Here is a 24,877-nt window from a genome sequence, read left to right on the forward strand (position 1 = left end):
AATGCATGACACCGGCCTGATACAGACACGCAGGAAATCACAGGCAGACACTTAATATCTGTCACATAGATTCAGCTGGATTTAGCGTTGCAGCAAAGAGTCAATTTTTCATTCTCTCCGCTTGATATGGAGCAACTAAAAAACATCCTAATGCCCTCTGATGCTGATAGAGTGAGACATGTACATGACCCATCTCCCCTCAGGCCAGAGCAGGTAAAGCTGCTCCCACTCACAGTCAAACTAACCTTACCTGAAAACACACACAAGTTACTATTAAAAGCTCTATCTCTTGAAAGACTGTGAACATAGGAGTTGTTTTGGACTATATCTGTCTTTGTCTGACATTGAGAATTCCACATGCCATGCAGTACCTGTGAGCCTCTAGGGTGCCTTATGTTGAATAATAAGATGCTCTTTAAGGAGGCAGGCTACGCTCTTGAGCGTGGCGATGAGCGTGAGTGACACCTAGGTTCAGTGTTGGTGAAATATTAATGAGCAATGAGTGATCACTCTCCAGTTTCACATGCACAGATTGACATGGTCCCCGGGCCTTTAGCACCTAATAGGTTGGTCTGGGTCTGAGTAAGCAAGGGTCTCACTGGGTGTTGTCAATATTAATGGGAAATATATCAAGAGCATGGCTGAAAAGTATTTAAAGACATGATGAAATGAAGACATATAGACAGTCTCTGCTCAAAATACATCAGCCAGATTTTCTGTCAAATGAATCCTGCCATCGTTCACAACATGTTTTCACAAGTTTCCTTTAGTATGTGCAGGGCACGGGAGGCACCTCTAAATGTTTTTTGACATCCTTATTTGAGTTCAAAGCAATTTAAGAGAGATAAGAGGGACAAATGTGGCAACCTCTTGCCCACTCACCACTTTCAAACAAACACACACACACACACACACACACACACACACACACACACACGTCATAAATGTCTGATATTGAAAACAACAGTTAACTGTGATTTAACAGAAATTACCATGGAGAAAGTTCAGATGAAGACAAAAACAGTACGCTGCTGTATATGAAACCCGCACACACAGAGTGAAACAAACTACTAGGAACCTCAGAGTCAGCACCATACCTACAGTGGCCAGATGAGGGCAACACAATTATGTCAAATAACATTGACTGTAATGTATCTGTGTAACAGTAATACAATGATTTACTTAGTTTAACTTAATAGGTGAAGTGACACCACTATGCACTTAGTCTTTCAAAATATTGCAATATGTATCACTGTCAATCAACATGCTTACCAACACTTCATAGTCCTACAGCAGGAAGTCCATGATCATTGATAAAGTGTGAGTGAACAGTTTACCTCATCATTTATGTTTTTATGTTTGTGGAAAGTATTCTCTAATACGCTCTATTGTGAGTTGTCTCAGTAATCAGTGTACTGTCTATTTATTCCTACATTTTAACTTGCATGTTGTGGTACAGTGTGCATTATTTTCTTAATTGTTAGGCCTACAGATAGATTGATAGCCCTATAGGCTTCCATGTTCATTATTTAACTTTTCTTAAGAGGAATTCTGGGATACAAACAACAACAAAGCTTCACTTTTTGGGTGAGCAGCAGAGGAATGGGGCTAGAGAAATGTAACCACTCAATTTCATAGACAGAGCTATGGATGCAAGAATTGACCATCCATGAGATGAACATTATAGTTTTAACCATGTTTTGAAGCTACAGGTATATGGTGTTGTTTGTTTACAATGACATTGTTTACAAACAATGGACTAGAACAAGATTATATTTTGAGTTCTGATGTAAGACAACTAAACTCATGATGCATTTATAAGTTATATTCTTCAAGAATATATTGCTATATAACATGGATTTTAAAGTCCCAAAATAGGTGTAGGCTTAGCTGTAGTTACAATATTGAACATTTTCCCAATATTCTAATTTGGTTCTGAGAAGTAATTTAACTTGTTTATTTTCAGTCTTATGAAGCAAGATGTGTAACCTAAATAATTCTCTATTCTTCAAAATGACATATCCAGAGCTCACAGGCATTGACGAGAGGCCCCCAGGGCTCTCATGCGCCCCATGTGAAGATCAACTTGACACATCAGGAGTGTAGTCGACGACATTGAGAGGCCACCGGGGACTTGATTGCACTTGACTGTGAAACCTTGCATGACTGACTGGTATAAAAAATTAAATTAAATTTAAAAAAAGTTGGGTCAGAGGTTATTATATTAGCAGTAGGAGTGATATAGGATGTCCAAACACGTTGTGGCCCTTCATTGCTGTGAACTTTTTCCTATATAAAAACATTCAAATCAAACAGAAAACAGTATACAATTCATGGACACTGATGCTTTGCCAAGTTCTATAAGTTAGACAAATTAGGTTAAAAACAACTTTCTTTGACGTTTGGTAACTTGGGCGCATTCTTCGGTGCCATGTGCGTCATTGTTTGGGATGCGCATGGCGCTCACTTGAACACCCTCTCGTCCTGAATGAGCACAAAGACAAACGGTCCTCCTCAAATTCAAACAGCTGTAATTCCACAAGTTCTACAGCGACCTGCAGCTTGTAACTGTAACCTGAACTGTGTAGCAGGTTACTTTGGGGTGGTTTATTACGCACGCGAGAAAGAATCTCGAATGATATACTAGGCAATAGGCATGCTTTTCAGAGGGTTTATTGACTGATATTTCCATGAATGCACATAGGAAAACAAACATGCAAGCTAAACAGATTCATGTCATACGTTCACAATTCCCTATTGGAACGCATGAATATCATTCACTTCATTCTTCAACTTCAAATGTTTTGGTCGTATGTTCAAGGAGGGGAAAAGTCGAAGACAACAATGAAATCTGAGCAAGATGGTGATGAAATAGTGATGTAACTCGCACTAATGTGCCATACATGCATTTGGCATGCTGCTGTATCTTTTTGACTTCGCTGATTTGGCGCCATGTGATTAAACGCACCACAATAAACACTTGTAGACCAAACTGCATTAGGCTTAGCCTACCATTTCAACTGGTGGAAGTCAATTATGTAGGCCTATTTATCCTAATTAACATTTGACGGTTCCAGTTAGGCTGTGTGTATTGTTGCACTGAACATAGTGCGAATTAATCAACTGAAATATGTACATTTATATGACAAGATGGGATTTGCAGCATTACGTCTGTGCAACATAAAGCAATGCAACCGCATATCGTTTTTTCAAAAAAGAAAATCCACAGGTTTTCAAATGGCTCTAAGCTTAGGCTATCAGCCTAGCCTATACTTCCAGCGCACTTGAATGATTCTGGAAAGATTCAATATTTGCTGCTCTATGCACTTTTGAAAAGAATATTATTGACAGAGGAAATGGAGGTATATTATTATGGAGACAAGGGAACACTAGCACAGGCCGTGTACTGAACACTGGAGTTCTCTCACGCTGCGCAAACAGGAGGCCTCGGTGGACCAATTAACTAGCGGGCCGCTAGAGGAGTCAGCGCTTTCCTTGGAGACATACTACTACTTCAACAATTATTATTATCTCACTAGTCTCGTCTCCGTTACGACCGCGTATATGTAGATTGCATCAGGTCCTTCTACAACTACTCAACCCTCTGTCATGTGTAGCAGCAAGCTTACTACAAAGATGTTTGCTTTGATAATGATGCTGCTGAAGTGATTTGCGACGACAGGTAGCTACTGTAGCCTATCCACCCATTTAGGCTGCTCGACGAAACATCATTATTTATCCAATTTGAAATAACTCATCTTTTTATTTCTTTTTTTATATATAGGCTAATATAAAATATATTGGAGTTATCTTCTTTGGAGACCGTTTCATAATTCTTTCAACAATTGGATGAATCAAAAAAAGAATCAAATAATCTCCCCAAAAGCTCTTAAGAAAATGTAAAAGAACCCCTCTGCGATGGCCAGAATGAGGCCCATCAATATTGTAATAAGACCATTCCGATAGAACGTGATGAGGCTACGTGATATGTCATATTCAGCCGCTGTCCAAGTCTGTAAAGTCAGATTCTCCTCTCTGAGGTTTCACACTTACAATTAAACCAAAGCCAGCCTAAAGCATTGTTTGTAAATGTAGCATAGTCTACTAGGCCTATAGGCTATTTGAAGATTACAACTTTTTCGAGGATGCAGCAGGTGTGAAATGTTCACGGGAAACATGGATCGACACGAGAGGGAGAGAGAGAGCAAGCATAGCAAATCCCATGGCAACAGCAACCAGAAAACACGTCTAAAATAGGGGGCAGTGTTCGCTATTACTATAGCAACAGGCAGACACAGCTCCTTCAATCGGCTTTTGGATTAGCTGAAAGGGGGAAAACAAGCATTAGTCCTGTTCTTTGCATAATCATAATAAGTCATTAGCAGGAATTATCAGTGCAGGCTTCAGTTGACCAGCTGTGTCTCACTTGGCCTATAGCCTACAATAATCAACCATTGAATCGTCAGTGGTCATATTGTACTAATGCCCTCCATGGTCAGATCAATGTAAAGTAAATTGATGTCCTACTGAGACCGTCAATGTTATATTAGGCTCTCATCAAAGAAGCTACAGACACCACATTGTGAGTTCTACACTGGGAAATAGTCTAGTTCTAGAATCATCTATTTTTCATAAGGGACTTTAAAACTGACTCCACTTAATGAATGAATAGACCTACTTTGTAACGTACTTCACCATTGAAAAGGGTTAATTAGCCTTAGCCTGTCTTGATTATCCCCATTCCCTTTTATATGTGTTAAAGCTTGCCGTTCTCAAACTGAAACCAGTGTGATCAATAAAAAATGGAATTTGTGGGCTTTATGTGCCCTGTAACATCTCAAACACAATACATACAGCCTAACAGAGATGTGTGTCAGCTCTCTCTCTAAAACTTTCCTTCCCTTTTACACTCGGGATGTTTACGTGGAACATGTGCACGGAGAGCGGTAAACTGAACAACCATTGGGGTACAATGCCTGGTACCCGTTAGCCAATCACGCAATAGATGTATCCTTTCTCAGCCAATGACAGAGCGACAGCTTCGGTAAATCCAGCCAATCTGCTTCTCTGCCTGAAGCGCTGATGCAACGGAGTGGCAATACTAACCACGCATCCCCTGAATAGCAAATGGTGTTCTTCCTCGCTGCATGAAATTAAGTAGTCCCCGTAAAGTAAACAATGTGTTTGTACTTTGTTTACATTCTATGAAATCAAGGCATTGGCACATTCATGGCATGCATTAGACATGTTTGCATTTGTGCACTAGGGGTCTTCATAGTCTGAAAAGCCAACGCCCACCCTTCCTAAAAAAAACATGGATTTCCAATATTATGACAGCAATTTCTGCCAATAGCAGAGCGATCATATTGAATGCCGTATCTACAATGTACCAGTCTCGTACAGTAACAGTGGACGCCTAGCTGACTCGGAGGTCCTCTGGTAAACACGATGGAGGGCGGAGGAATCTTGCAGCATGGTTTCCCTTCGTGACGCAGTTGGTTGCTAGGTGTGAATGAACCGATGCTCTCACTCAATTAATCGTCTCTCCTCAGTCATCAAGTTCATCACAACAAAGCAACAACCCGACCTGACTTCTTTCCTGTCCTGGATATTCAGAGAGGAAGACATGGCTTTTTAAATTCAGAAGCACTCGGACTCCCGAAGACGCCGTGCTTTGCTTTCGCAACGCACCCTAAACTCACAACATTTTCAGCCAGAATGGAGTAAGTTCAACTCGTTTCTTTGTGACTGATCTTGGGTGAAGCGGTCTTAAACTTTGTTGACAGACTCTATTTGGGTTAGAATGTAGCCTAGAAATGTAATATAGCCTACAAAGTCATTGTATCTCTTTTCACTCTGAAGTTATAAGTGCTTATAGTAGGCTATAGCCTAAACGTTGTTGGTACTTGGGGAAACTTTGCCTTACAAAAACAACAACAATAATAACATAGAACTATGAACATAATGTTCACGTGGGGTAATAATGTCATAACGGTGGTAGTAATAACAGTATTGCAAAGTACGATTTTCATTATAAATGTGTAGGACGATGTAAGTGACAGCTAAGTCTTTTGTTGCTTGTTGGTAGTTTCATGGAAGGTCGCTCTGGTTTTATATTGAGTTTGTCAGGGTAATTATTACAATTTTAGTTCATTTGTGTTCATCTTTACCAGCCTGTGCCACTTTCCAGCTAGTTATTGTTTTAACTGTGCTTGGATAATTGTTGAGGGTTAGCGTATGGTAACGGTGAGATGTGTCTGGGTTATTCTAGAACATAATGCAAATAATGATGCATTACGTCATTGACGTAGCCCACGTGTGTTCAGGGCATCAAGTGCATCTGCCCCACGCACCTTTGGCGTTGACAGACCCCTGGCCCCACCGTACGTTTCTCAGTTCCCATGTCAAGTATTCAGAATACAAAGAGGTGTTATACTTATATATATTTCTTGGGTATTTCAGACTGAACATGCGGAAGTTACAGTAACCTTATGTACAGCTATTTTTCTGACGAACATTTTGCCTGCACAAAAGCTTGCAGTTTGTGGGGTTTTAGCTATTTCCACTGATACTTGGTAGTTTGGTCTGAATTTAAAGGGTCAGATAAGTTCATGTTTGGGGACATTGTGGACAAGGGTAACTTTCTATAACTTTGTAACAGTTTTTTGTTACAATACACATGAAACAAAACACACAAGGTGGCTTGAGGTGGCATTCTCTGACTTGATGTTGTCCAATGTGTTCACCTGCTATTCAACAGCATTGGTGTGTTTTAAGTGTCAATAATACCAACCTGTAGGGGGCCTGTAGGGGGCCTGACCTCACTTGCCCCCTACAGGTTGTTGCGGTTGTTGTTAAGTTGAAAAACTACTGTTTTGAGTGATGAGTAGTGACTCTTGAGTTTTACAGAATTGCTTTAACACCTCCCCCTCATTCGTTACCTCCTAGGTTTCATTATGCTCACCCAGCCCTGTTCACTGTGGCTCAACTCTCACACCCTACCAACTCACAGCGTACGCTTGGACTTGGACTGAATCAAAATACGAATAGACATAATGATGGCAACATCAGCTCCTCTTTGGAAGACTCTTCGCGTCTGCCCGGTAGACCCCCTCGCTCTCTCACACCCACAGGCTAACCACAGCCAATCACAAGGGTGCAGGGGGGAGGTGCCAGAGGAGAGTCAGCACTTAATTGGTGAGTTGCAGAGAGTACGCTTTTTTATTTTTCCACATTTCAGGTGGGCACCGCACTGCAGCACATTCGTTCTCCTCGAACAGTGAGTAATAAACTAGTTACGTCTCTATTTATTAGCCAAGAAACGTAGCTACTTTTTAAAAATGAATAATCTTTAATTACAAATATGTCATTTAAAAACTAGCATGGTATTTCCTTTAAAAATGTTTTTTTTAATCTATTGTCGAGATGTAATATTTTATTAGCATTATTATGTTACTTTAGTTAAAATAAGTGACAATGTTATTTGCATATATCCATATTTCTTTTTTTTTTTCTTCTCTCCATAGGTGATGGTCTCACTGACTGGATGACGGAAGAAGTGGATTTCTCCTCTTACCTCCCAACCCCCCACTCCTCTCCCTCCCCTCACGCCTCCCTTCCCCCCTCACCCCTTCACAATGATACCCAGGTGCCCTCGGACTTAGAGGTCATGACCTCTCTGCTTCAAGAGGAGCTTGCTCAACTGGAGGACTACTTCCTGTCCGAACCAATACCAGAGAAAGGGGTAAAATTGGGAAAATGTGACAAGGGTCCACTGCCAGTCGGTCCTCAGTCATACTACCAGTTGCCCTATCCGTCATATTCTACTTCCAACCAATCGGAATCCAGCCCTCTTCTTGTTACCCTGGCAACTGGTGAACTAGACCTGCTGAGCTTTTGTGGAGGTCCCATTGGTCGATCAAAAAATCCTCGACACGCCCCTTACAATGGCTGTCGCCCCAATGGGTGTGGTCGTAAAAGAGTTTCTGAAGGGGTGAGGGTGGGCGAGGCCTATGAGAATAGCATATGGAGTTCCAAAGGAAATAACTCAGGTAGCTCAGCAGGGACACTTAATGGTAGTTACAGCTGTGTGGAGGACGAGCGGGTGGTAGCCAAGAGTTACTGTCTAGGCAGTGCAGTCGAGATAAGAAGATGTGCCATTCTACCCAAGGAGGACAAACATTGTCGCTTTACAGAAGAGGTTGTAGGCGGAGGCAAAGTTGTTTGTGGTGGGTATGGCTTTGGTGGGCCATTGGATATTTCACACAAGAAAGAGGAGCTGTTGATGTATGGCGTAAGGGAAGTAAATGTCAGTGGTGGAGGTGCTGGTAGCAGTGAGATAGAGGAGTTGAGTAATGTCAAAGCTGGTGGCGAGGTGGCGGCAAAGGCCACCATTCCTTGGAAAACCGAGAACAGTGGCGGTTATCTTCAGGCAACAACACAATCAGAGGCCTATCACAGCTTCCTAGGAACTGTTAGCGAACAGGTCAAAGCAGAGGGTTTAGAGATGGGCCGTCAACATGACTTTCACTGTGGTTTCCTAGGGGACCAGGGTTCTGAGTGTCTGTCAGTGGATAGGGAGGGTCTTGACTTTGGGTCTCCAGGCCATAGACAAGGTCGGGGGTTGAAGGAGGACCCCTGCCCTGTGAAACCAGAACTGGAAGCCATTCCAATGGTCCATGGAGAACGCAAGCAGAAGAAGAGAGATCAGAACAAAACCGCCGCTCACAGGTATATGAGCCCTGCAAACTTAGTGGTTGTTCAAAGTGTATCCCTACTGATTAATTCATACCAGAACCAAAAACAATATTGACATTTGATTTTCACTCACTGACTGATAATGTCTTCTGCTTGAACTCACCCCACCCATCCCCCTCAATGCAGGTATCGCCAGCGGAAAAGGGTGGAGCTAGACTGCCTTGAGGAACAGCTGCATGGTCTTGAGGGGCGGAACAGAGAGCTTCGAGATAAGGCAGAATCGGTAGAACGGGAGATCCAATACGTTAAAGACCTACTGATTGAAGTTTACAAGGCCCGTAGCCAGCGGCTCAAGCAGGACACCAACACCTGATACCAAACTTCCGCAAGTAGATTTGAAGGAAGCGTAACAAGAGACATTTTAAGTTTGAATGTTCGATTGAATGTTTTGTTTGTTTGTTCTTTTGTGGGTGGGGGCCAAGGCTTATAATTGCATGTTTTCATTACGTTTTTTATTTTATTTATTTTTTTACTATACTCTATACTACCACTATTTCCGCACTACTCAAGTCCAACCAAGTAAGCCTGCACTGTGACGCTGCATTGTTTTAACTGACAATCAATTTTTTTTCAATTGATCACCTGTTGAATGATCTTCGAACTGAGATTGGCTTGATTTCCCCCAGTGACCTGATGTGTTTTTATAACACTGGTTAGATTATGTGAATTGTCAAAGCCCTGGGCTTTGATGTCAGTAATTCAGCATAATGTATTTTGATTTGTGTTCTATAATACTATTATATCAATGTCAAAAGAATGTCAGTATATTTGTGGCAGCTTTATGCTATTTGTATATTTTGCAAATTACTATTCCAATGACTTAAATTGAGGTTATATGAATAAGAATGCAAACTGCCTTTACAGAGGACTGGAGATTTCATTGAGGGTGACTTATGACTTTGTTTCCTCAGTTGCAAATTGCAATATATTACAATCAGTTTTGCAGCTCAGGTTATGCAATTCATGGCCAAAGTCCTACAAGTAGTGCCAGGCAATTGAGCTCTTGCCCATTAAAGTTTTTTTTTTTTTTTGCATGGCAAGACTTAATGGCTATTAAAATTAATTAGATTTCTGTATGATGCTACAGCTACTGTACACAACTTCCATAAACACCTCACATCCATGCTGTCTCACAGCAAATTCAATTGTAAATTATCTTCACTGGAATTAACTATACGATTTCAAACAATGTGGGACTCTCTGTCTCTACTTGCTGTAAAAGCGAAAACATTCAGGGGTTGTGATTTTATATGGCTGGTTTGCTCTGATTTGTAAGAGTTTTTCAATTGTGTCTTGAGAGAGAGTAGCCTTTAGCTTTTTTTCTAAAAACAAAAACTATTTTCCACTAGAATGTTTGTGATAGCTTTTCATGTTTTTTCCGGCTTTTGTTGATGAGGATGCAGTGTCAATTATTTTAGGAACAACACACCTCTTGTAATTAGGGATTACATTTGTTTTTGCAGACATCAATCTGCTTTAAGGACATGTTAACATAAAAGCATATATGTAATAATTTTACATTGAATTAATTTAACTTGTTTTAGCTTTTTTAATAGATCGTAAGTTCAAACGCAATAAGTGTGAAATGTCTCACTGATAAACTCAATGTTTGGTAGAGATTCATAATTCATTTTGGATGAATGAGAGTAGCATACACTGCATCTTTTTTCAAATAAGCTCTGACATCATGGCGATATACAATCATGTTTATGAAATACAGCTTTGAATGCAATGTGTATGAATGTCATTTTGTGATATTGAAATATTTAAAACATTAAGCCTCATGCATTTAAATCAATTCTAATGTTTCCTCTCAGTATATTTTCTTTGTGTTTATATGTCATTCGTTATATCCAAATAAAGTGATTTGTGTCATCAATAACAGCTCATTCATGTTTTGATCTCATCCATGGCATGGGTAATTGCTGACGAACAACCAGGGGGATTTACATAAACGAAGAGATTAGGGTAGGTTTAGGAACGGCTGCAAAACGGGGCATTAAAAGTAAAGATGTGGATATTGATGTTATTGCAAAGCAGGGATTACATGGACTAATGTAGGCCTGAAGCTGGCTTGATGCCGATTTTGTTGAAGGTTTTATGCCGATGCTGCTGCTCCTTTGTCACACAAGAATACTTAAATTGTCAGGGAATATTATATCATTCGATTATTGGAGAGTTCTAAATGACAAAATATTGTCACATAAATGTCATAATTATAATTAACTAGTTGGGCTGCTGCCTATGTGTCGGCCTATTGATATTGTTTGATCTGTTTTGTTTTGGTTACAAAAATAATGGCAGATGCATTCAGACCCATTCCAAATTGGGTGTGAGAGGGAGTGAGAGAGATTGACCTGCCGATATTCACTGCGCAGGGGCTGTGAGATGCTAATAATGGGTAAAAAAAAAAAAAAAAAGGAACAAAAAGTTACTTGTTTTCCATTTTATTATTATATTTAGATATGCTGAAAATGGTGTGTGTGAATTGAATATGGTGCATAGCCTACCGGCGGCAACTATTCCCCCGACAATGTTATTGCACGTTAATATTTCACTCTTTCTGTTTCAGAATTCTAAAATTAGCAGCATTTAAACGTTTGATTTATGGCATCAAGAGTTATAAAACACATTGCTCAACATTGAAAGACCGTATATTCTCCGTCGTCGATCAGCGCTATATTGGTTGGTTACATTCTTTATTGAGATCATCATGTTAAATAATTATTTTTGGGAAAAAAATAACTGTCTCAATACTGGTTCAGGAGTCTTTCAGGGGAAAGTTCATATGGCAATTTTAAACGTTAACTGGACTCATTCATTCGCAGTTTACTCCATAACATCTGCAACAGGATCTCCCGCTATGTGCATAGAAAACATGAAACTTTCGCCAGATAGTAGGCCTAGGCCGTCCGTTTGATTGGACTGAAAGCCGCGCACTACTGAACTGAATTAAAGTAGCACACATTGTAAGTTGAGTCTTTGCAGTTGTCCACTTTGGCCAATTGTTATTTCGAGCTTTAAGAACTTAAATCTGATGTAAGGTTTTTGAATAGGCTACAGCCAGTCTGTCAAACTCAATCGAAAGTGTGAAATAAAATCTCCCTTTTCATTTTAATGAAAATAATGATTTAATACAAAATAATGTTGAATCTTAGTCCTACAACGAATTAGGAATCCATAGGAATAAAATATTTCATATGAGGTCAAAACAAATAATTAGATGACAAATTCAGTCCTCAGTCATTGGAATGTTATTTACTTAGACCAATATGGCTATTTAAGTACAAAGTTAATAAAAAACGAATGTATAACAAGAGAAAAAACACTATTATTTAATGATGATACTAAACCATTCCTGCTGAGATTACCGTCATGACAATTCATGACATATTCAGAATCAGAATCAGAAGAATCACCCAAAAAGAATTCAGATTCTGATTCATAATCATGACATTTCATGACATATTCAAATATTGTACATTAATTATTAAAACATTACAACATAAACCGTTTCATAAACAATGCATTCTGAGGCCAGACATCATCATGCCATCTACACAAACAACATATTAGCCTAATTAAACCAACCAATGTGTTGTTCTGCTCATTCCAATTTCCGAGTGCAAAAATGTTCGCTAGTACTCTCTAAAAATGTGACACATTATGCTGGTTTTAAAGAATCTTGTTCACTGTTCACTGCAGATGAGTGTGGCCATCCAGCTTACTTAGTGAATCCCAGTATTAGGCAGCAGGAGACTGGCTGGTCCACAAGTCTAATCCATGTCTCTCACCCACTGGCACTCATAGCTGGTTAATGATCTGACGATAGTCACACTGTGGAGGTGCATGCTGTGAAGCCTGGCAAAGTTTTTCACGTGCATCAAAGGACACCAGGGCCTTAAATAAGAAAAAAGATGGGAGAGAGTAGTGAGATTTTAATATGATCCTAGCACAGCACAGTGTGTGTGTGTGTGTGTGTGTGTGTGTGTGTGTGTGTATATGTGTATGTATGTATGGTGGTGGTAGTGGTGATGGTGGTGGGGTGGGGAGGGATAAATTAGCCCAAGGCAATGATGTGGGAAGACAGTGGTGAAGTTCGTTATGAGAGTTGGTCAACATTTGAATAATTCAATGAATTAAATAGAGAGACTGATAAATAAATAATATGTCTCTGGATTTTGTGGGCAATCAGTCATTCTGAGAGAAAAACAGACAACAATAATCCTCTTTCACAGATAGATAGATTTTAAAGCACCATTTAGAAAGTGTAACATCTAACATTTTCTTTAGGAGAAAAATAAAGCAAATTCTTAGATTTTTTTTTTCGTAGACGGAAAGTAATATCCACCATCTCACATTTACTTTGCATTAGTTCCGTTACCTGTCGGAGTAAGTCGTGCTGGCTGTACACGCAGAGGGTAGCGATCGCCGCTTGTCTGACAGAATGCTGTGAATCGGCACAGGCAGCCTGAAGGAGCAGTTGGGGCACATCTCTGTCTAGCAGTGTAGACACCCCCCCATCCACAGTGGCCATGTTTCCCAGGGCTGCACAGCAGTGCTGGCGTGTCAGCGCATCAATGTCAGTAATAAGGCACACCAGCATGGCGGCTGCACCCTTGGCCTCCTCCACCCATCTGTTCCCCTCCTCTTGGTTCACTCCGTTTATGAGCGTCGAGGCTGAATCTTCTCTTGCCCCGACCTGGAAGCACACACTCTTGTCCTTGTCCTTCATACTGTGCTGGGCTGTGGAAACATGTCTGGTATCTCTCCCAATGACAGCACCTCTCCCATTGGGCCTGACAGTCTTCAACCCAGCCTGTCCAATCAGCCCAAGCCAATTCCCCACCGCTCGGCAGGACATTCTCCGGACAGACGGAGAGGGGTCACGAAGACAGCCAATCATATCTTTGAAAATGACAGATTGTAGCAGCAGTTGTGGGTCCCTAAAGGGGTTCAAGTTACCCAGAAGGCTGCAGGTGGCAGCTTTGACCCTGTCGTCAAGGTGAGCCAGGGCCTGGTGCAGGGGTGTGGGCTCCAGGTACAGGACAGGGCAGGAGGGCCAGGGAGAGGAACGTGCTGCCTGGGACAGCAGGGTGAGGAGCTCCACAGCGGAGTTCCACAGGGCCTCTGGCTGCAGCAGGGCAGAGAGCAGTGAGCTGGCAGTCCTACTCTCAGACACTGGAGCCTGGTCCCTAGAGACTGTGAGCTGGTCTTCGCTGCCCTTCTTCCCCTCCCTGGGTGGGGAGAAGAAGCCACAGGCACCAGTGACTGCTGTGAAGCAGGAGACAGAGTGGACTGGGTCACAGAGGAGTAGGCGGCACAGCAGAGAGAGAGGCAGCTCCAGGAGCGATGGAGGAAGGCTTCGGATCACCTAAAGGGAAAGAATACAATACTGTCAACTCATCAAAGATCAAACAGCAGACTGGAAACATCACAAATGTTTTCCCAATGGTAGCAAGACAGCAGCGTGGAGTTGCAATTAGGATTAACCTGATTTACGACTGGAGCAATTGTTATCCTTAGTTGCAGCACAAATATATTTTCTAAGTCAAACATTCACATTTTAACAGAGAGGTAGATCCTGACCTGCAGTAGGCCTGAGACGATGCCACAGCTATTATACAGTTGGAGGACTTTGGCCATGGTCTCCGAGGGCAAGTCCAGGGCAAATGGAAAGCAGAGTAGGTGGCAGCTCAACACTGATAGGCTGCTCAAACTAAAGTCCCCCCAGAGTTGCCCAGTAGTCCCCTCAGAAGGCTTGTAAAGACTGTAGAGTAAAGGAAAAGGAACTTTTAGCATCAAACTGTGTCAGTAGGGCTAGTGTTACAGTCGTGGACTGGAAACATTGGCACCCCTGTACTTCTGTCAGATAATACACCACTTCTCCCAGAACGTTGTTACAATTTACAAATGCTTTGGTATTCACATGTTTATTTATTTTGTTTGTTTTGGAACAACACAAAAAAGCAGAGGAAAAAAAGGCAGATCTGATATCATTCCACACAGAACTCCACAAATGGACTGGACAAAATGATTGGCAATTAAAATTAATTAGTTAATTTAAGTTAAAGACATCACTCCTGTCCTCCACTCTCTCCACTGGCTCCCCATCAAAGAACGTATACAATTCAAAGTACTCATCCTCACATTCAAAGCCCTCCATAGCCTGGCCCCCCCTTACCTGACTGACCTCCTTCTCCCCCACCGCCCTACCCGTACCCTCCGATCCTCATCCATTGTTCCCCTCACTGTCCCACCCTCAAAACTCAAAGGCTTCGGTCACCGTGCCTTTTCACGAGCTGCACCCCACCTCTGGAACTCTCTCCCTCAACCACTCAGAGACTCACCCTCACTCCTCACTTTTAAATCCCACCTCAAAACCTACCTGTTCTCCCATGCCTACAGCCTCCCCTACCCCTAGCCATCTCCCCCATCCCGGCCACCCCCCCCCCCCCCCCCTGTTTTTGTGTTTTCCGTATCTCCTGTATTGTCAGCGTCTTTGAGCCTCGGAAAAGCGCTATATAAATTATAATGAATTATTATTATTATTATTATTAAATAATTGTATTTCAAGCATGTAATGCTCCTTTAATTTGTATATAAACTCAACAGTGGCAAGTTACAGGTGCTGGCAATATAGAAATCACACTTGAAACCAGTTAAAATGGAAAAAAGTTGACTCAACCATTGTGTTGTGTGTCTGTGTCTGAGCATGGAGAAAAGAAAGAAGAGCAAAGAATTGTCTAAGGATTTGAGAAACCAAATTGTGGAAAAGCATGGACAATCTCAAGGCTACAAGTCCATCTCCAGAGATCTTAATGTTCCTGTGTCCACTGTGAACAACGTCATCAAGACATGTACAGCCCATGGCACTGTAGCTAACCTCCCTGGACGTGGACGGAAGAGAAGAATTGATAAAAAGATTGGTGGTTGTTGGAATGGTGGTTAAAAAAACTCAACCAACTTCCAAACAAGTTCAAGCTGACCATCAGCTCTTACTATCCTTCACAATCTGAATGAAATGGGATGTTATAGTAGGAGACCCAGGAGGACTCCACTGCTGACACAAAAGCCAGACTGGAGTTTTCCAAAATGTACTTGGGGAAGCCAAAATCATTCTGGGAGAACGTCCTGTGGACAGATGAGATCAAAATAGAGCTTTTTGGTAAAGCTCATCATTGTAGTGTTTACAGAAAATGAAATGAGGCCTACAAAGAAAAGAACACAGTCCCTACAGTCAAACATGGTGGAGGTTCACAGATGTTTTGGGGTTGCTTTGCTGCTTCTGGCACTGGATGCCTTGACTGTGTGTATGGCATCATACAATCTGAAGACTACCAAAAATGTTGGGGTGCCATGTAGGGCCCAGTGTCAGAAAGCTGGGTCTCCATCAGTGGTCATGGGTCATCCAGCAGGACAATGACCCAAAGCATACTTCAAAAAGCACCTAGAAATGGTTTAAGACAAAGCGCTGGAGAGTTCTGAAGTGGCCAGCAACGAGTCCAGATCTAAATCCCATAGAACACCTGTGGAGTGATCTGGAGCAGTTGGCAAAAGAAGAGTGGTCCAAAATTCCAGTAGAGAGGTGTAAGAAACTCATTCATGGTTACAGGAAGCGATTGATTTCAGTTATTTTTTCCAAAGGGTGTGCTAACAAAAATTAAGTTAATTATTATTATTATTATTATTATTATTAACCATTAACCATCATTTTTGACCAGTCCAGTTTTTGAGTTCTGTGTGGAATGATATCCGATTTGGCTTTTCTTCTCTTTTTGACATGACTGTATATGCAGCAAGGACAAGCCATCACTCACAGAAGAGAAAAAAGTGCTGCCACTTACCAATCGGTGATGAGCAGACGGCCCAGGGTTTGTATGCAGTTTGTGTCACCCTCTGAGAACAGGGGAACACACATGTACGGATCCCTGGTGAAGACAAACAGGGTGATCGACAGGAAGACATATAGTCCTGATGGGAGAGGAGATTAGAAAAAAATTAGATAATGTGGCATGGTGTAAAACCAAACATTCATATGATGAATGAATATGGCATTAGATATACCGTAAGCTGGGTCTCATATACCATTTGAGGAACAAAAGTCTGTTTTGGGTGCCGTCTTTTCCAATGAAGTACCAACTCTCACCCACAGGCGGCGCATAAGGCTCAAATCCAAAGATATAGATTGTGGACTGTTTTCATTCTGTACAGAGAGAAAAGGGAAAAGGGGAATTACCTTTTTATTATATTACTATGAAAATAAAATGCTTTAATAAGGCATATCTAAACAACTAACAAGAAGAATACTTGTATTATAGAATATACATTCCAATGTTGGTGTATGAAAGACAATGCAAAACAAGCCCAATAAACACTGTGCTATACTTGTTGTTTTTGCTGACCTCAGAGAGGGTGTGGAGAACCAAAGATAAGAGGCCATCGCAGAGGCCCCAGCCCAGTGGTAAAGATATGCAAGTCTGAAAGAAATAGAGGAAGAGAGAAACACCGTATAACTGTACTGTATACTCACACAAAAAAAGATTGTGCTCATCATGGGTATTGACACACGTACCTCATCCAAGGGCGAGAGCAGATTCTTGATAACGGCAGTCAACCTGTCCATGCAAACATCCACAGACACTCCACTCTGGATGAACATGGTCAGAACAGAGGCAGCTAGAGGCTAAGTGAGAAACAGAAAAAGACAGAGAAAGAGGATCAGTACAGAGTAATTAACACTATGGGTGATTAGTCATCTCAGGTTTAGGTTGGATACTTACCGCCAGAAGGTTAGGGTTAGGACGAAGCAGAATCTTGACAAAGGGCTTGGTTAAATCTCCCAAACTACAGTGAGAAAATACTGTGAATGAACATGCCATCAAGAATGAGTACTAACACATTGCGTTAAAATCTTTTGCTTTAAAAGGCATGTCAACATCCATTGTGAATAAAAATGTTTACACTACTAGCTGACTTGACACAGCAATCTACCTTGAGAAAAATGACAACTGAAGAGAAAGAAAGCAAAGCTTATGTTAAAACCTGTTCTCTGCTTGCTCCCAGTCATGATGTCTCTCCCAGTAGGTCAAGAGCACAACAATCACATCCCCAAGCACTGTCACACTCCAGGGTTGCTTATAGTGGGGAGAGAGAGAGAGAGAGAGAGAGAGAGAGAGAGAGAGAGAGAGAGAGAGAGAGAGAGAGAGAGAGAGAGAGAGAGAGAGAGAAAGAGAGAGGGAGAGAGGGAGTGAGAAAGAGACAGAGAAAGAGAAAGAGAGATTCTGAGAAAGAAAGGTTCTCAGGATGCATATATGACGGGCTGTGTTTGAACCCGGGATAACCATGTGTGAAACGCAAGCATCTACCATTAGGCCAAAGTTCAAGGACAACACTTGGGTTTACATGCCATTTACCTTTCATCACAAGAGCATGATTCCAATCACATCTGCTACATGTCGGCCTAGGTTTTTTAAATGGGACTGGGTAATATAATACTTTTGTTAATATTAACCTTTACGACCACTGGATTCTCCACAATATTATGGACCAGATCAAACAAGAAATGAGGTAAGCCAAGTTCACGTCCAATGTGGCTAGAGTCCTCTGGGTCAGAGGTCAAGATCAGGTTACACAGGACCTTCAGAGGCTGACGAATCTGGCATGCTCCCTCCAGAATCCCATCCAATAGCTGAACAGGAAGACAGAGGTCTAGGTCAAAGCATGTATATTTTTGCATGGAGTTACGGTAACTTTGTGTCAACTAACTTGATAGGTTGTTTCAATACTGTAGCTTGTACGCAGTACCTGGGTTTTGGATGTCAGTAACTTCCCTTTCAAACGGGGAATGATGGTTTGACTACTGGGGACAGAGGTCTGCTGCTTTGGGTCTGTTTCTTGGGCCAACCTCTCCCACTCCTCATCACTGTCAACATCCTGATGGGAAGTACCAATAGTGAAAAACAGACCATGACGGGCTGCCTGCTGCTTAAGATAAAACTCCTCAAGATAGGACAAAGCAGGGCTTTTGCCATGCACATTTGTGTTGATGCCAATATATACCAATCCTGTATGAGTCACAGCATGAGTTCAATTAAAATCACAATCTCCTAGTTAATGATGAGACCAGACTTTGTCTGTGGCCAGCAGGGGGTGCTCCAGTTGCTCTGACCTGGCTGTGCAGCCTCACAGCGCTCAGGCTGGTGCGGCCGTGCTCAGGGCGCCTCAGTGCCTGTCGTGGCCCAACTTCCACAGAGGGGAACTCCTGCTCATAATCCCGGCTGATCTGACCCCTACAGGAGACAGGGGACACCCTGTACATTTTCACAAAATGGAATTAAAAGGTAAAGAATGGACTCTCTAAAGTTTAAACCAATTTTGGAATTATGTTTGCTTGAGCAAGACTCTTGATCAATATGCTGTGTGCTATTATGTTCTTACCTGTCTGTAGATGTCTCATTGGCTTGCTGTGTTGTAGTAAGGCTCAGATTAACAATTGTCTGGGCCATATCTTGATCCAAACCATTTGAGGGCGCCACAGGGGTGTCTTTGGAGTGTGGCTTTGCTGCAGGGGCTGTCTTTGAGGGTGCCTGACTAAGTGAATCTGTTTTTATGCTTCCAATCTAAGCATAGTGTGCAAAGTCATAACAAATTAGACAGTTTAGAGAGGTTTTCCTTGTTTACTTGGATTCCTGTGTATGGTTATGATTACAATCATGATATACAGTACATGTTACCTGTTTTCTCCTCTTGTCTTGTTTATCTCTCTGTTCCCTGGCCTTGCGCAATAACTTCCCCTCTCCACTGTGAGGTGCTGCCTTCTCTGCTGCTTGCTGTAGCTTCAGAGCCTGCACGTCTGGACTAGGGGTCACTGTCAGGGGGCTGGACGCACTGGAGACTGATAGCACTACCAACACCGACATCAAGGAAGACATACAACAACCACATATCAAAGAGATCTTAAAATCGATCTATCACGAAACCTACAATGTCTGAATTTAGAAGAAAAAAAAACATCAGACCAAACCTAATGACCTTACCTAGAACTCCATCTGCAACAAATGGGTGTTTGAGGAGCTCTGGCCATGACAATCTCTTCTGTGGGTCTTTGGTCAACAAGCCCTTCAGGAAACTCTAATATAGCAAGATTAAGAAAAGGCAAGTACTGTGACATGTCTTAACACCAAGCGAAAATACAACAAACTAATTCAGGATTGACAGGAACTTTGTACCGTGCAGGTCTGGCTCATGCTGTCTGGCCACTTTACCGGGTCCCTCACTATAAGCTTCACCAGCTGAAAGATGGAGTTGGTGTAGAAGGGTGGCACTCCTGTGTGGAGCTCATAGAGAATGCAGCCCAGAGACCAGAGGTCAGCAGTGTGGTCGTAGGGCTTCTCCTCCACTAGCTCTGGTGACATGTAGAGTGGTGTTCCTTTGATGGAGGTCAGGACCAGCGTAGAAACACTCATAGATCTGGCAAACCTGTGGGACACACAGATAAACTAGCACTATTGTTTGACATAATCATCCACTAACATTTCTATTTCTTCTAATTACACCTAAGGATATCCATAGATATTTGATTAATAGTTTAATGGATGCCCCACTTTTTTTTGTAATTAATAATCAGACTGAAATGTTGCCTAATATTTCTCATACGTTTCACATTTCTAAGCTAAACATCTAAGCTGAACATTCATACACTCGAGACTCTTGGATACTGTTTTTTCTCTTTTTTCTTTTGCTCGCTCACCTCTTTTTTCTGAAAATGGAATCTGTTAAACAATTGATCAAGTTTGCATGGCCTAACACATCAAATTACTGATAATATTATTACACATGTATATCATGTGATTCTTACCCAAAATCACACAGTTTCACCACCCCACCTTTCCCCAACAGGATATTTTGTGGTTTCATGTCCCGGTGAAGTATCCGATGTGAATGCAAATAATATAAAGCTGAGACCAGCTGGCAGGCAATCTCATGGACCTTGACACAGAGCAAATCATACAGTGAAAAAAAGCATGTTAATGAATTTGAAATCGGATCAATTACTGTACTGTACATGAATGCATATTCTCTCTGACACATTTCTGGAATTCAAATGCCTATCTGCAATGTCTGAATCTGGACATTAGAACTCCTATGATTCTGAAATCAGAGTGGTATTTTCAGCAAAAAACTTCAATGACATTTTGGGGAGCACAGAGACCTACATTAACTTGTGGAAAAAGAGCATAATAGGTCTCCTTTAAGTGTGCACTTGCAGCTACATTGTGGGTCTCAATGGGACTCCAAAAAAGTGGGTTTTACCTGGCTCTCTGGTAAGTTTCCATCATCCTCAAGGATTTGGAACAACTCGCCCTCTGCATACTCAGTCACAACGACAACCTGCCATGCACAGACAGACAGCATGATCATCACACATACACATGACGACCATGAAGCAACGACCATGGACCACAGAGTCCAGTCCTGTAGAAAGTCTCTAGGCTAACTGGTTCATTAACTAGTTACATTACACTAATCAAGAAGTTGAAATGGGAGCATTGTTTTGCTAAATTATTGTTAGATCGTGTTGACATTAAATTCAGTGGTGGAAAGAAACCGGTATGTGGTTATACCTCCCGTTCAGTCTCAAAGCTGTCCAACAGCAGAACAATGTTGGGATGTTGAAGTCCCCTCATGATGTCAATTTCCCTTTTGAGACTTCGCAACTCCTTTTCAGAGCGGCCCACCTTCGGAATGAACTTCAGTGCCACCACCTAGGAAAGATCCATGCAGGGGGATTCTCTCGATTCAACATATCAGGTCATATAGAGATATGATATATATATATATATATATATATGCTTTACAAACATACTAATGATGCTAACAATATATTGCCAAACAGTAGGCCTGTGTGAGCTAGTGACATCTCTGGGCCTTAGCTAATAGAAGCCCGTTAGAATTCTAGCGAACTTACCTGGCCACTAAACTTTTTGCGTCCTTTATACACTCGTCCAAACGAGCCCTCTCCTATCATCTCCAAAATGTGATACAACTCCATAGTGTAAGTTAGCTGGGCAACTCTCCGACTTTTCCTACAAAGCTAGCCAATCAAACATATATATGTAATAAACGATGAAGACATGAAGAGTCTGGAGAAGTGTATTTGCCTTTATGCAGCTCCGCTAACAACAATGTGTTGAAGAACCAAACTGCGGTTATCAACCCGAGGCGTCCGAGGAGGTGCCCATTTAAAACACTTCATAGAAAAAACATAGACACATATTTTTGCTACAATCTATGAACATGTATTCATTATTTTCTCGTATATTCTGATATATAATGACAACGTGTTATTCTTAAACCGATTTATTAGACACACACACAAAACATTTGAGTCAAGCAATTGATAAGGCAGCCAAAACACGACATTTGACATGGGACCTTAGCCTAACAACCGGGTTTGCGTCCCTAGTAACGGACAATACTTTCTTCGTATGGGTAACCCGATACACATACACACGTACTCACATATTATTTTGTTGTTTTATTTTTGGATTTTAAGTTTGGAAATAAGTGTTGTTTTAGTAAAGGTCATGCCGAGGAATACAGGAAACACTGGAGACGTTCACTCACACACACGCACGCATACGCACACGCACACGCACACGCACACACACGCACGCACGCACGCACGCACGCACACACACACACACACACACACACACACACACACACACACACACACACACACACACACAGTGAAAGAGAGAGAGAGAGAAAGAGAGAGAGGGAGAAAGAGACAGATTGTTAACTTTAAACATGACACATACGTATGCTTGACACATGACATTTATGATAACAATCATCCTGTCTCGGCCCATGATACCATGCACTACTTAGGTCAGGGCACTCCAGAACATCTTGTAAACCAGAGGATAATGTTTGAGCACTGTTAGAATACACAGGAGTATCATAAAGAGGGACATTTGTCAAATTAGCTCTGTATGTGGATTCCATCTGCACAGGACCACAGCATGATGCAGACAGTGATGATGAGAGGTGATTGGTTTCTGCAGGATTGATATTCTCTAGTGTGCAGGGAGGAGTCCAAGGGTCTAACGACGACATGGAGGTCTACAACAAAAGATCAGAAGATGTAAACAATGCCAATGGAGGAATACTCTTTACACAGAACTAATACACAGAAACCATAAACTTATCCTAGCCATTTTAAAAGACAGCTCAATCAATTTTATGAGGACATGGCTATTTATGTAGCCCAATATATACACAAAAATAGAACTAATGAAACAAGAGTTGATTGCATGACGCATGCCTGCCTACCTGTCCTTCGCCATAGTTAAGTAGGGGCCAAGGCTGTTGAAAAGTGTAGTTGTAGGGTTCACTGTAGACTACAGGTTCAGTCTGTTGTCTTGAGCTGAAATCACCATTGAACAATGAGCAACACTCTGTCACACTTGACTTGTCAATGGAAAGACCTGTATGAGAGTTTGGCTCTGGCACCAGACAGTGAGCATGAGCTGAAAAGTTAAAGAAAAGATGACCTGTGATGAAGTGATCTAAGTAAATACGACATATTAACCAATAAGACATACTGTAGAATTAATTAAAGTGATTAAATTAAAGTAAAATTATAGCCATATCAATAAAAATAATGACCTAATTGGGACAGTGATGAGGCTCAATTATGCATGCTTGAATCATGCTTAAATCTCCACGATTCAATCATGAAACATTTAGTGAAATCGTCTCAGTTTAATGTAGGCCTATAAACGTATTATTTTGAGAGAAAAAATAACACACCCACCGAAGAAAGATGTGGCGCCAACATCTTGGTACAGAGAATTTGAAAGTTCCTGTAAGAACGAACATGGTCAATTTCACACAGAATGTCATGCAGAAGGCCACGCATAATAATAACAATGTCAATGCTAAATTATTCTCAAAATGTTAAGCTTTTTGGAACTAAAGGATCTCAGCTTACCAATGCAACTTTCATCCGTGCCTGACGAGCCCTGCGAGTTTTCAGCAGTTCCTTGACCGTGATTTTCACCCGAACACCCTGGTAGACCTTTACTTTCTCTGTTTCAGAGGAAATAGATATACATTATAGCTATAGTTGAGGCATATTCAAACAGGGGATATTTCCCCTCTGATGCACCACACCATTCTATGCAATTGGCTACGCTCAAGGCAAGCGCAAATTAAGTCTGAAATAGCCTAAGTGTAAAGGTGCGCTGAAGAAGCACCTGTTTAGCGCACTTTCTGAATATGCACCCGGTCGCTAATTAGGTTAGCCAACTAAGACATTACCCGGTGGCCCTGGCGGCTATTGAGCCATTAGGTAGGTCGATAATTAGGCATTTCAATACGTGATAGGAATGATAGGGGGGGGGATGCTGGAACCCCCCATGTGATGGAACTCTCCCATGGAACCAAAAGTGGAACCAAAGTTCCCTCCACACGCACTAGAACATTTGCCATTACTGGCCTACGGTGCATGCATAAACGGTAGGATACCTGCATTAACGGTAGGATACCTGCATAAACAACAGGCCTATAGTAATTTCCTGACCACGAGCACATACCAACACAATAACAAAATTACAAAATCCTCAACTTCTCTTTTTTTTTTTTTTTCTTTCAGCCGCACCAAAAGAGAGCTCATGTAAATATCAATCGGAATATAAAAGGACTCACCGGATGACATTTTGCCTGCAGACACACTTCTGAGATCCGAACAATTGGCGGATTCAATCAGCGCACAGTGCTGATCAGTCACCTGGCGCGAAGAAAAACCGACAGCTCTAACTTGGCAAAGAACCCACAGCAGTTGTCTTAAATGTTAGGGGCTAAACGTTTTTTTTTCTGAACTATCTCTTGCTGTGTTTTGTCCTATAAATACTGTATGTAACCTCGTCATAAGGATTTAACAATGATTGCACGGAATTAATTTGAATATTCAAATACATTGCCTAATGCAGCCATTGTCATTGCCAGACAAAAAAAAAACTTTCTGTATGAATCTTTCTGTCTATAGGCTGATGAGACTGGAAGTAATGCGTGTGTTGTTTTATCTTAGCCATGAACAGTCTTTTATAGT

At 41.6% G+C, this 24,877-nt stretch overlaps 2 protein-coding genes across 2 annotated transcripts; one reads left to right on the forward strand and one right to left on the reverse strand.

Annotated features, from left to right (window-relative positions):
* Window positions 1-5,525: 5,525 nt before the first annotated feature.
* On the forward strand, window positions 5,526-9,165 carry atf5a (activating transcription factor 5a). The gene is made up of 4 exons (XM_080527876.1): window positions 5,526-5,723; window positions 6,949-7,197; window positions 7,527-8,730; window positions 8,884-9,165. The coding sequence occupies exons 2-4, from the start codon at window positions 7,056-7,058 to the stop codon at window positions 9,068-9,070; spliced, it is 1,533 nt and encodes a 510-aa protein (XP_080384002.1). The 5' UTR covers window positions 5,526-5,723; window positions 6,949-7,055; the 3' UTR covers window positions 9,071-9,165.
* Window positions 9,166-12,123: 2,958 nt separating this feature from the next.
* stk36 (serine/threonine kinase 36 (fused homolog, Drosophila)) lies at window positions 12,124-21,811 on the reverse strand (the record flags this gene model as incomplete). Its single annotated transcript, XM_080530434.1, has 20 exons — window positions 12,124-12,657; window positions 13,142-14,131; window positions 14,347-14,527; window positions 16,605-16,731; window positions 16,846-16,963; window positions 17,163-17,237; window positions 17,333-17,443; window positions 17,541-17,604; window positions 17,803-17,894; window positions 18,272-18,448; window positions 18,565-18,693; window positions 18,929-19,070; window positions 19,198-19,379; window positions 19,494-19,663; window positions 19,797-19,890; window positions 19,989-20,238; window positions 20,618-20,748; window positions 21,073-21,150; window positions 21,384-21,524; window positions 21,728-21,811. 20 exons carry the CDS (start codon window positions 21,809-21,811, stop codon window positions 12,562-12,564), a joined length of 3,432 nt encoding a protein of 1,143 aa, XP_080386560.1. The 3' UTR covers window positions 12,124-12,561.
* Window positions 21,812-24,877: the final 3,066 nt, after the last annotated feature.

This window comes from Nansenia antarctica, assembly GCF_963989245.1.
Source record: "Nansenia antarctica genome assembly, chromosome: 4".
NCBI classification, from domain to species: Eukaryota; Metazoa; Chordata; class Actinopteri; order Argentiniformes; family Microstomatidae; genus Nansenia; species Nansenia antarctica.